Raw genomic sequence first — 12,514 nt, forward strand, 5'->3', positions numbered from 1 at the left:
GAACCTATGACCTTGTCGTTGCTAGCGCCACTAGTTGAGCTACAAGAGCTTTCTTTCCTCCTCCAACCTTGCAATCTTCTCAAACACTTCCCACCCACTCCTTTCTCAAATTCAAGACCAATCTCACCACCGCTCATCACCGGCCACCTTCTCAGTCCCTTTCCCCTCCCTTTACCTCAAGACTTCTCCTCTGATCTTTCCTCCATCTGACATCATACTCCGTGACATCATACTTTGAGCTTAACCATCCTGGTTCGTTTAATAGGCACTCACAGCGTTGTTTTAACCACTTTACGTCGCTGAAATAGCCGCGGTTCAGTTCTCCAGGGAGCCGTCATCATCATCTCCCTCTGAAAGCGTAAGTCTCGTAACGCCGCAGGGTTGTGAATGGCTTTGAGTGCCGGGGAATCCCCGCAGCCAGACAACTGATGAGCGCTCTCGTGGAGGAACGTTTTAAATAAACATCCTTTACACTCAGTAAACTTCTAAAACCAAGTGCTTGTGACTGAAGACCACCTACCAGATGCTCCATTATTTGCTCTCAAGACTGGAATATGAGCTTCAATGCCTCTAATTATTGCATTACTGTTTCCTCTAAAGTACAGTGCATGCAATTACTTTTATATTCACAAAAAGGAACTCAAAGGAACTTATTTTGACAACCGCTTGATGTTCCTACATGTTTTGTTTGTCTTAGTTCAGCGTCTAAAACTAACTTTTTGCCACACCTGCCAATGGCTGGTGACTTTACCAGCCATAAATATTTTTTACCAGCCATGAAATACATATTAATCCTTAAAGTTAAGAGTTGTTCAGCCTAGAGCAGTGAGTGGATTTCTGTTCGCGCTTTTCGGATGTTTGCGCACAGAAATCTGCAAGTAACAAATTTTGAGTTCCCTTTCTCATCTTCTTGTGCATGAATTGGCAAGGCTTAAACTTTCATGATGATGAAAGTCACTGGCCCATCAACTGTCAAAATATGAATGAATACTATCATAGTTCATAAATAATACTAAACAACACTAGTTAGTAACTCATCCCACACTTTTTGTATTACAGAAATGAACGATTCCTCAAGTCATGCGGCTTGTTGAGGAGATGTCAAGTATATTTACTCAGCATGTAAACATGGCATAAATACAACTATAGAGGCATTGACAACACAACAGCAGCACAAGTGAATAAACACTGCTTACAGCCGGCAGCAGTAACGGGAGAGGTGTATTGTGGGAACAGAGTCAGGGGTCATGTGTAGTGACTGACACTCCAGAAGCTGCCGAAAAAAGACAAAGAATGGAAGTGCATTATCAGGGTCATAAACTTGTAACACTAACGACACTCTTTGCCTTCACACAGGCACGGTTGTTTCTTATTCGAGGGTGTGTGCCTCGGGAAGAGCACATATTGAGCATTTACTGTTTGTGGTCTTGTGTACAGTTTTGTAAAACATGTGTTTCTGTGGAGATGGTGAAAAGAAGCCATATGACGTGAGGTGAAGCGTGTGATACAGTAGCGTTGACATGGCCGTGCTGTTTGATCTCTGTGACTACAGCATGTACTTGACACTTTATTCCAGCTGTAAAGATAACACTGATATTACTATTGAACTGAATTCAGAGTATTGTATTTGTGTTTTTGAATTACCAATAATTGAATGATAGAATAATCTAATGTATCTCTTTTTTCCCCCCAGTGACATATTTGATGCCATGTTCCCGGTCACTCACATCGCAGGGGAAACGGTAATCCAGCAAGGTACAGTATATATAGAAACACCTGTAGTTTATCACACACTATATTAGTAAGGACATCAGTTTAGACTTCTGTTGTTTTTATATCAGGTTATTTTCTATCACCTAACCGGAACCCTAGCCCTAAACATAACCCTCATAAAAACCTTTACAAAACCTGTGCAAAAAAAGGCTTTTTAACTAGTGATGTCAGGGTCACTAGGTTTTACATTTTTGAATTGTGAGGACACACACACACACACACACACACACACACACACACACACACACACACACACACACACACACACACACACACACACACACACACACACACACACACACACACAGAAAACATCCAATGGTCTGAATGACTTAAATTTATATTATTATTTTACATAATTTAATAATATATATATTTTTTATTTTATTATTATATTTTTAATAAATATAATTAATATTAAAATATTTTATATATTAAATAATATAACTTTAAATGAAATGCAAAAAAAAAAAATTTAATCAAAATGTAAATGTAAAAAAATAAAAAAATCAATCAAAATGTAAATGTAAAAAAATAAAAAATTCAATCAAAATGTAAATGTAAAAAAATAAAAATTCTCCCTCAACATCTTTTTAAATGTAATTTCATTTTTTTTTTAAACATAACATTTTTTAAATTTCTGGAATCACAAAATGAATCACTCAGAGTTTCCAATTAAAAAAAACTGAGGAAAACAAGCAACTTTGCCATAATTACAACAGGAATACTGGTGGAAATAGTTTACCTAATAGTTGTTGTGTAACATCTGGGGAATCATTTTACTACAATCTAAATGGTCCTATTATGGTACACTCCAATTGTTCTTAATATTGTAGTATTTTGGAACATAACGGCACATGAAACCGAGCTTGCGTAGCTAAAGGTGTCTGTGGTCATGTACTTGTGTACCTGTGTTTTCGATTCTATTTAATGTTACATTACTTTTATGTACTTGCAGTGCATATACAGTGCATGCAGTGCAAACCTAAGAAAATCATTATCAAAAGAGCAAATGCATTGCAGATTGTTTTGGTTAGAAGGAGCGGTGGGTGATGAGCGTTTTTTTTTCTATAGTCAAACAATGAGCTCTTTTTGGTTTCATGTGGAGTTCATAAAGCAATTGAGATTGCACTCTCTGTGCAATGCAATTCTTGAAACCGAGTTTCAAAGCATTTATCTAACATGGACAGATTGCCCATAAAAGTAGATCTAGGAATGTACAAAGTTTGTGTGTGTGTGTGTAGAAGTGTGCATGTGTGTGTTTTTGTTCTTGTCAAATATTTGACTGCACTCTGTGACTCAAGGATCTGTTGGCCAAAAAACAGAAACTTCAGAGCAGAGGTGATAAAAGACAGGAAGACAGGAACAATGCTAAGAAAAATGAGCTGAATGGGTTGAAAGAGAGAGAGACGGCGAGTAAGAGAGGGAGAGGGCACTAGCGATCGGTGAGTGTGTTAAGATAAATTGCTTGTGTGATTTACGAGCGCTTAGTGTGTTCGGTGTTAATTAGCCCCGTGAACCCGCGTGAACTCGGCAGCGCACGGATCACGGACTCTTTTAACTCTTCGGCTCACACAAACACACACACTTGCTACCAGGATCCCAAACACCAACTTCAACACACACTTAAACCTCAAAGACCCTCTGAACCTAAAGAAATGCTTTATGTATGGCCTTTAACTTGGAAATGTTGATCAGAGCCTGTGGCTTCTGGCACGCCCAACCGTCCATTAAACTCTCAAATGGGGTGTAGAAGATGAAGCCTGGGAATCATTTAGATGACACTGTCCTGGGAGGTGGTGACGTTTTTAAAGTGGTGTACCATCTTTTATCTTTGATATGCACGGATGTGTTCTTGGGAAATTGGGAGTTGGAAAGGGATGGAATCTGGGAAAGAGACAAAATTATTTATCTTTTCCTCCTTTCCATCCTGAATTTAAAGGTCCCATGAAATAAAAATGGGAGTTTTGTGGGTTTTAGTCCATTTCTGTTATCTGTGGGGACTCTTAAAAGGTTGCAGAATTAACTTTTAGCTCATATATTAATGGATTTTAAATAGTGAGCATAAGAGACTTCTTTCAGAAACAGTGAAAAAAAAAAACAGGAGGGAAAAAGGTTTATGTACTGTATCTGTAGTCTTTTCCCTGAAGTTGGTTGATTGGAATAAACTCACGACTTTCTCATTTCTTTCTCAGGTGATGAAGGAGACAACTTCTATGTGATTGATCAAGGAGAAGTTGATGTGAGTTCAGTGTTTCATACCTGTTTCTGCATATCATACTAGCTTATCAGGATAGACGCATGAAACTGACTTCACTGAAGTGCCCCTATAATGCTTTTTCTGATTCTACCTCTCATGTGGTGTATAATACAGCTGTTTGTGAGTGTGAAAGGTCTGCAAAGTTTTAAAGATCAAAGTGCACGATAAATGGACTTACTGTTTCCCAAAAGAAAGAACAGATTCTGAACTGCCTGAAACGAGTTGTCAGTAATTCCAGTCTCACTTCCTGCTCAAGCCCACCTATGGTCCATATTGGCTGCCTTGCGAACAACGTCTACTTTGACCCTCAAACTAGAGTCCTGCACTCCCGCGGGAGTCCCGCGGGACCCGACACAAAACAGAGCGGCGCGGGACAAATTTTAAAAGGTCATTGCGGGAGCGAGCGGGATGATGAAGGTGCACTTGCGGGTGCGGGCGGGTGGGATGATACGCTGCACTCCCGCGAATTAAATATGAGTGTAAAGTAAAATATATAAATGATTAAAGTAGCGTACATAATTTGTAGTTGTGAGGGAGATTCTGTTTGGCAGCAATAATAACGTTTTAAGCAGCCTAAACTTGGATGTTGCCGTTTAGGGTAGGGCGGGGCCTAATCTCACGCACACTTGTTTAGAGACAATTCCTTCACGTTGCTCCGTGTTCGAATTCGAAAGCTTCAAGTTCAACATAGACAGCATGGACGAGGAAAAGAGCACCTCTAGTGCTTCAGATGTAAGCACTTCTCTAAAGAAAGGCACATTTACTACAAAAAAAATATCACGAAACATCAAATCAGACATTTGGCAGTCTTTTTCGGTTGTGCATGATGGAGAGGGGAATCAACTACCTTTTACCTGCTGCCATAAATGCCAAAAGGTGTTAACATACAACGGACACAAATCGCATTTTTTTTTCCAAGACCTTTCGTGAGACAGTTCGTGAACATACATCCTGCCTACCGTCTTGCGGGCATTTGCGGGCGGGAGCAGGACATAATATCACAGATGCGGGCGGGAGCGGGACTAAAAATGACAAATCTTTGCGGGAGCGGGCGGGAGCGGGACTGAAAATGTGTCCCGCGCAGGTCTCTACCTCAAACACTGTAGTTGTAGCTGAGACCTAGAAGAGTTTTTGTCGACATGTCGAGAAGACGCTGTTTTTTGTGATGCGAAATTAAATGCACTTTGATGCACTTCCAAAGGATGAGAATCTGGGCGTGAATTGATACGTTAAAACTGACGCCATCGTTACTTTCACGTAACACTGTATATCAAGTGCTGAGGAAGATCCAGAGCTGAATTTCATATTACGGTAATGTTTTGTTTTCAGACACGTGCTGTAAGCAGTAGACCAATCACAACAGACTGGGCCATCTGACCAATCAGAGCAGAGTAGATTCTCGGAAAGGAGGGGCTTAGGGGTCAATCATTTATCCAACCATTTCAGACACTGTGAGAAAAGAGGTTATGCTGAAATGTGAAAATTAAAGTGTTTTTTGACGTTGGATCCATGTAGACATAGTATAGGAGACCTCCAACAGAAAATTAGGAACCTTTAAAATTTCATAATAGGGACACTTTAAGGCCCGCCACAGCAGTGAGCAGATACTCTGGGATTGATTCATCTACATCTGCAATATTATTTATCAGTATAACACATGTAATGGGGAGAATCACCAAAAAAAAAATTTGTTGCAATGATAATTAAGCCCCCCATATTCTTATTAGTGAAAAAAAAAAATCACATTCTTATTATTTTTTCAAATTATATATTTTGTATTTTATGCTAATTCATAAATATAAAAAATAATAATATTTAAAATAAAAATCAGTACAGTAATGAAAGTTTGAAATGGGAATGTGCGTAAATATGCCAATTTACTCTTATGTGCAAGATTTAAAATTATGTTTTTTTTCCCCTATTGACTTTGCATTGAAATGTAACCTGGGAATGTAACCCCGTGACGTTCACACAATTAGGATATGAAAATTTCTGAAACATCTTATCATATAGACCTACATATTATAGTAGGTCTGTATGATAAAAAAAATAATAATAATCTTACCCACTGGCCTCTTTTAACACTAAAGAAAACTGGAACACTGACTGCCATTGTCTTACCTTCCCAAAGATGCCATGGATAAAGTTCAAGAGAAGTGATGTGTCTTTATCTCCACAGAGAATCCATTTCCCTGTTTTGTTTTAAAGAAGCTTTAAAGTAGATTTTCTTTGAAGCATATGATTTATTGAGAATTTGCTTTTATCACCCTGGGAATCTGTAGTATTTTCCTTCCCCCATTCTTGGTTTATCAGTAAATATGATTGTTTATTTAAAAGGGACCTTTTCCACACTTTTCTAGCATTTTATTTTTTTCCCTAGAGTCCATTTATAATGTCAGTTGTGGCTTCTTGAAGTCATAGATTAGTTTTTATGAGCATTTTCCACGCTCTCTTTGACTCTTAGAATGTTTCTACTATATGTAAATGATCTCTTTACATGTGAAGAGACTAACAACCACCATGCCAAGTTGCTGAATAGTGAATAGTAAACATGAATGAATATGAATAGAAACTATCATTTTTTTGCGAAAGAAGTCTTTTATGCTCACCAAAACTGCATTTATGTAATCAAAAATACAGTAATATAAATTATTACGACGTAAAATAACTGATTTCTACATGAATATATTTTAAAATGTAATTTATTCCTGTGATCAAAGCAGAATTGTCAGCATCATTACTCCAGTCTTCAGTGTCACATGATCCTTCAGAAATCATTTTGATATGCTAATTTGGTGATACATTTTTCTTCAGGATTCTTTGATAAATAGACATTTTGAAAAGAACAGCATTTATCTGAAAAGGAATTTGTTTAACCCTAATCTGTCTTTATAATGTATTTACTGTCACTTTTGATCAATTTTAATGCAACCTTGCTGGATAAAAGTATTTCTTTGAGGAAAGAAAAGTCTTACTGACCCTGATAAATGTGGGAAGTCATATGGTTGTGACTTAACGTTGACATTTTTTAATATGCCCATTTTTGAATGGTCAACCTGTTTTTTTTTTTTTTAATAGTAAGAAAAAAAAACTGTTTTTCCTACCCAGACTGAATCTGAACACTGTATCTTAATATTCTTCATGTTATTACCAGTCTTGCTTGTCTCAAGACTCTTCTACTTGTGTATGTGCTTAGTGATCGGCTGTGTGAAATATCAGTGCTAATATTTCTCCTCTGCTCTGGATGAGCTCAGAGGGCGCGTTGAGTCAGCACTGGGTCACTGCCACATCAGATTGAGTCGTATCGAGCTCTTGGGTCAGAGCCAGAGCGCCGAGAGCCCGAGCACAGAGCCACGCTCGCTCAATCCACTGTACGCCACACTAGTGCTGACAAACGCATGCAAAGTACATGTTTACAGATGGTCTTCTCATGAGCACGTTCAGCTCCATAAACCTCCCAGACATATACGCAAACGTGCTGGAATGTCAAGATGCGTCTTGAATGCGACGTGATGTCTCTCATTAGCAGAAAGGATAAATCTCCTGTGACTTTGGAGCACTTAGTACTGCATGCTAATCGAGAGTGTGTTCAAATTTGGAATTCATTAATGCTCGCTTACTCTCTCATGAAGAAAAAAAAGCACTTTCAGTCACTTAAAGTCATATTTCTAGGACTGCCCCCTAATAGTCAACCAAACTTTATTCAATGAGAAGAGGCTTGGCCAACAAAATTAGCAGAAAAACAAACTCCTCAGGAATCGGCAGTCCGTGGAGTCATGCAGTCCATGACGGACAGATGGTTAACATGGCTTTCCCATGTGGTAATTATGTCGAGCAAGAAATCCAAATGAATTATCGACCTCAAACAGTAATTATCAGGGCTTGACATTAACTTTTTTGCTCACTAGCCAATGTGGCTAGTGGTTTTCCAAAGTTACTAGCCACACAGCATTTTTACTAGCCACATTTTTGTTGTTGTGAAATTACCTGATAAAAGTTGACTAGGCGTGCTAAAATGTACTTGAACTAGATTAACCCTTTTAAAACCACTGTACACACCCAAATCAAGACTACATAAATAATTAAATATATAACAATACAGGTCATTATCATTAGCTCTGATAAGGTTGTGTGTAAAGCTAATTTTTTAAAAATAAAACCATGTATTATGTATTATATGTCTTTACACAGCTCTACCGGCATATGTAACTCCAGCAGGGCAGCTACTTGTCTCTTCGTTTCTGTGTTGTCGATTACTAGCGCGCAAACGCAAGGCAACACTGTGTGCATGTAATACTCATTAGGGCTGTCAAAATTGCTCAAAAATGACATTCGAATATTCCCTCTAAAAAAAACACAGCCTATATTTGAACTATTCGAACATCTGGTTGCGCATTTTGTCAATGACGCGCATTACGTCAATAACAGGACAAATTAATACAAAGAGACATAACTACTTGTATGTAGTTTATTTAAGTTTAGTTTAAACATATTTGACAACGTATTACCTACACAAAAACAAGTAAATCAACTAATGGCCAAGACCGCAGACCTCACTCTCGCTCGCTCACTCGCACTCGCAGGCACTCTTTCTCTCTCTTGCCCTCACCCTCATGCTGCGTTCACACCAAACGCGAATAGAGCGTCTGGCGCGAGTGATTTCAATGTTAAGTCAATGTAAAGACGCGTTTACGCGCGTCTGGAGGTCTTGTGGCGCGAATGAGGCGTCACGCTCTCTGCGCATAACGGTTTAAATGAAAAACAACAAAAAGTAAATGTTCAGTGCTGAACTGGCATGAAGTTGGTTTGACGTTGGACGTTCGATATTCGCATATTTAGGGACCGTCTCAAAATTACATGCGACATTGGTATAAACGTTTCTAACTTCAATAGCATTTGAAGACAATGACTTACAGTCATAAAACCAACTGTACACTGTTCATCTAGGTGTCAGGTATGATGCACACCTTTTAGATTTTTGATATTTATGACAATAAACTGTTAAATCATATGCAAATATTGTTATGTATTTCACTACTGTATGGGGTCATGCACAAATAATTCCATTATTGAGCTTTAAAATATTGTCCTATTTTGTGTATGACCCCATACAGTAGTGAAATACATAACAATATTTAGATATGATTTAGCAGTTTATTGTCATAAATATCAAAAATCTAAAAGGTGTGCATCATACATGAGACCTAGATGAACAGTGTACAGTTAGTTTTATGACTGTAAGTCATTGTCTTCAAATGATATTGAGCTTTAAATATTGTCATATTTTGTGTATGACCCCATACAGTAGTGAAATACATAGCAATATTTGCATATGATTTAACAGTTTATTGTCATAAATATCAAAAATCTAAAAGGTGTGCATCATACATGAGACCTGGATAAACAGTGTACAGTTGGTTTTATGACTGTAAGTCATTGTCTTCAAATGCTATTGAAGTTAGAAACGTTTATACCAATGTCGCATGTAATCTTGAGACGGTCCCTAAATATGCGAATATCGAACGTCCAACGTCAAACCAACTTCATGCCAGTGAGTGACTGACTATCAAGAGTTTTGTGCAAGCAATTTAAGGTCGTGAGACTCGTGACTCTTATATAGCAGGCTTCATTCAGTGACTGAAACAAATATTATTAACATTAATTTAAGTTTTACAGTATAGAACCGACATTGAACGCTCCGAGCGAGCAGTGCACGGAACTTTTCCTTGACATGAAACGGTAAATAATCAAACCAGTGGAAGCCTGCAGTGCATGAAACTGCTGTATCTAACCTACCTTATTCATGCAATATCTATTCAGTCAGTACAGAAGCCTTAGTATGTTTCTGTTTAACGTTAAGCATCTTCCTGTTACCTGCTGTCCCTGACCCCTCAGGCAGCGCGTCCACTCGCAAAGCAGACAGCCGCGCCTCTGCTACGCGGGCGTTTTTCCAAATTCGAATATTAATTTTCACCTTCGAAATTCTGTTTTTTAAAACTATTCCAATATATATTCGACAGCCATAATACTCATGGGAGTTGTAGCGTCGTAGTGTCACTCTTATTTCAGATGCCTTTTGAAAAGACTACAATTATTCAACCTGCCAAAGTGGCTAGTTGGAGTGACTATGTTACCCGCCACGAGCAAAATCCACCCGCATTTGGCGGGTTGGCGGGTGTTAATGTCAAGCCCTGGTAATTATCATTTGAAACATGTGAGTAGTAGCCTAATGTTAGGCCCTTTACATGGCCACTCGCTTTAAGGTTAACATAGATAAATGAGCTATTATTAGCCACATATCCAAATGTTCATGTGGAGTGTGGAAGCTAAATTACTACAGCGCTTGCTGCATGATGAACGTAACATGCATTTCTCCCTAATGGTGCATCTTTACTGTGGAGATGACGAGTCAGTGTCGTCAATTTCATCTTTGCAGCCGATACTACTTCAGAAAACACTAGTATAGTAATAAATAAAAATGTTCAGACCGTCTTCTTTCTCTTTTTCCCGACACAATTATAATCATAACTTTTGCCGGTATGCTGTACAAGCTTTTTAAATTTATATTTTAAACCCCCCCCCCCCCTTTATATTTAAATAATTGAATTAATATCATAAACTTGCGATTAGTCAAATAATGGCTTAAATGAACAACTACCAGTCGACTGGAAAAGTCTTTGGTTGCGGCAGCCTTAAATGTTTGCCATTATTTTTGTCTGTTGTTCCAATAAAATGACTGAAGTATAGAAGATAGAAGGGTTATTGCAAAGAAGTTCTCACCTTAAGTGACATTTTGGCCATCTCTGAGGAGGCTTTGACCCAAACCTGCTCGAGTGGCCGGTCTGGAGAGCAGAGATACCTGTGGAATGTGTCTTAGATGGCTGGCAGAACGCCTGGCCCGAGCAGGACCAGCGTTTATTTCTGCCCCGTGTGTTAGCGTTTTTTTTATTATCTCCCCTCATAAAATCAACAAGTGGATTGTGTGTCCACAGGTGAAACCCAATCAGTCTCTGTGGAAAGTGAGAAAGAGGCTCTTTGTGCTCTTCTATGCGTGTGGTTGTTGAAAACCACACGCTGACACACAGATTCAGTGAGATATTCTCTTCGGTAGCATCTTACCGTTATGCCAAAATGAAAGACAAAACAGGGGAAAGAGTCTCAAGGTGTTATCTAATTCCTCGTAAGACACCCTAGAGGATCCAAGGTTGGGAAGATAGAAGGTGCGAGCTGTGTGTTATCAGATCACCTGCTTCACTGTGAATGCCCTTGACTAGCATTAGTATGAAACGAGAGTTCAGTCAGTCCTTTCAGATAACATGAAATTGAAACAGTTCCTTTCTACTTTTTGTTTAAATGTCCCTTTTTTTGTGTATAGGTCATCAATGCATATTCTAAAACAAGTGTTTGTTTTTATCATCTTAATCAAAGTGCAATTGGTGAATTTCACAGAAAAGAATGACACAGAGATATGAAAATGTTTCTAACATATTCTAGGTATTTTCTAACATATAATCTAACATATTTTTGGCGGAAGCAAGTTGGAGCAGTACATACTCTTGCGGGAGCAGTATTGATAAAAAACAATCCCTTAGAATACATCCATTATAATGCAAATTAGATTTTATTTTACATTCCAGTAATGAAAATTTTGGGGAACTTGGGGAACTTAACTGTCGTGGCAATCATAATATTCCTAAAAGTGGCCCCGAATGTTCTAATTTATTATGGAAGTTAATGCTTTAGTCTTCAATTAACCATACAAGTTATTCATATTCATGTGTATGATAAACAGAAATATGTAATGATCTTTCTCCTTCTGTTCGCAGGTGTATGTAAACGGTGAATGGGTGACCAGTATCGGAGAGGGTGGTAGTTTTGGAGAATTGGCTCTGATATATGGAACTCCTCGAGCTGCTACTGTGAAAGCCAAGACTGACCTGAAGCTGTGGGGCATAGACCGAGACAGTTACCGACGCATCCTTATGGTAGAAACACACTCACACACTCAGAATTTTCATTTTAGGCTGAACTGTCCCTTTAAAGGGGTGATGAACTGAGAAATCTAATTTTCCTTGAGCTTTTGACATATAAGAGGTCATCATACTATAAGAATATCCTGTAAGTTTCAGAACTGATCAATGGTATCAAACACCGCCTCCGCAGAAGAAGATCAACGCCATCTTCAACACTGTCTGTTTAGCCCCACCCACCGATTCGCACACTACATGAAACTCATTATAATATGCAAAACTGTTATCCAATCATAGCAGTGGGCATTTACTTCCAAGTCTTCAATGCGGCATGCCCATAAAAAGCGTTTCAGGAGCTAGGCTCAAAACCAGGGTAGAAAATAGCCTATTACTTTTTCATTTTGATGTTTTTGAATGTAAAAACAAAGCGAACGTCATAAGCTGACCTCAGACAATAATTAAAAATTTTGAAAAAGCCAGTTCATGACCCCTTTAAATGACGAGCCAATTG

General features: G+C 38.4%; 1 protein-coding gene across 2 annotated transcripts in view; it reads left to right on the plus strand.

The window, feature by feature from the left end:
- prkar1b (protein kinase, cAMP-dependent, regulatory, type I, beta) overlaps positions 1 to 12,514 on the plus strand; it is a 64,986-nt gene that overhangs the window by 32,263 nt on the left and 20,209 nt on the right. For both annotated transcript variants that reach the window (XM_081387095.1, XM_081387096.1), the window contains exons 5-7: positions 1,694 to 1,755; positions 3,969 to 4,015; positions 11,860 to 12,018. In XM_081387095.1, coding sequence (XP_081243221.1) covers positions 1,694 to 1,755; positions 3,969 to 4,015; positions 11,860 to 12,018 — 268 coding nt within the window. The remainder of the gene's footprint in view (positions 1 to 1,693; positions 1,756 to 3,968; positions 4,016 to 11,859; positions 12,019 to 12,514) is intronic.

This window comes from Scardinius erythrophthalmus, assembly GCF_964197995.2.
Source record: "Scardinius erythrophthalmus genome assembly, chromosome: 1".
In the NCBI taxonomy this organism is placed as follows: Eukaryota; Metazoa; Chordata; class Actinopteri; order Cypriniformes; family Leuciscidae; genus Scardinius; species Scardinius erythrophthalmus.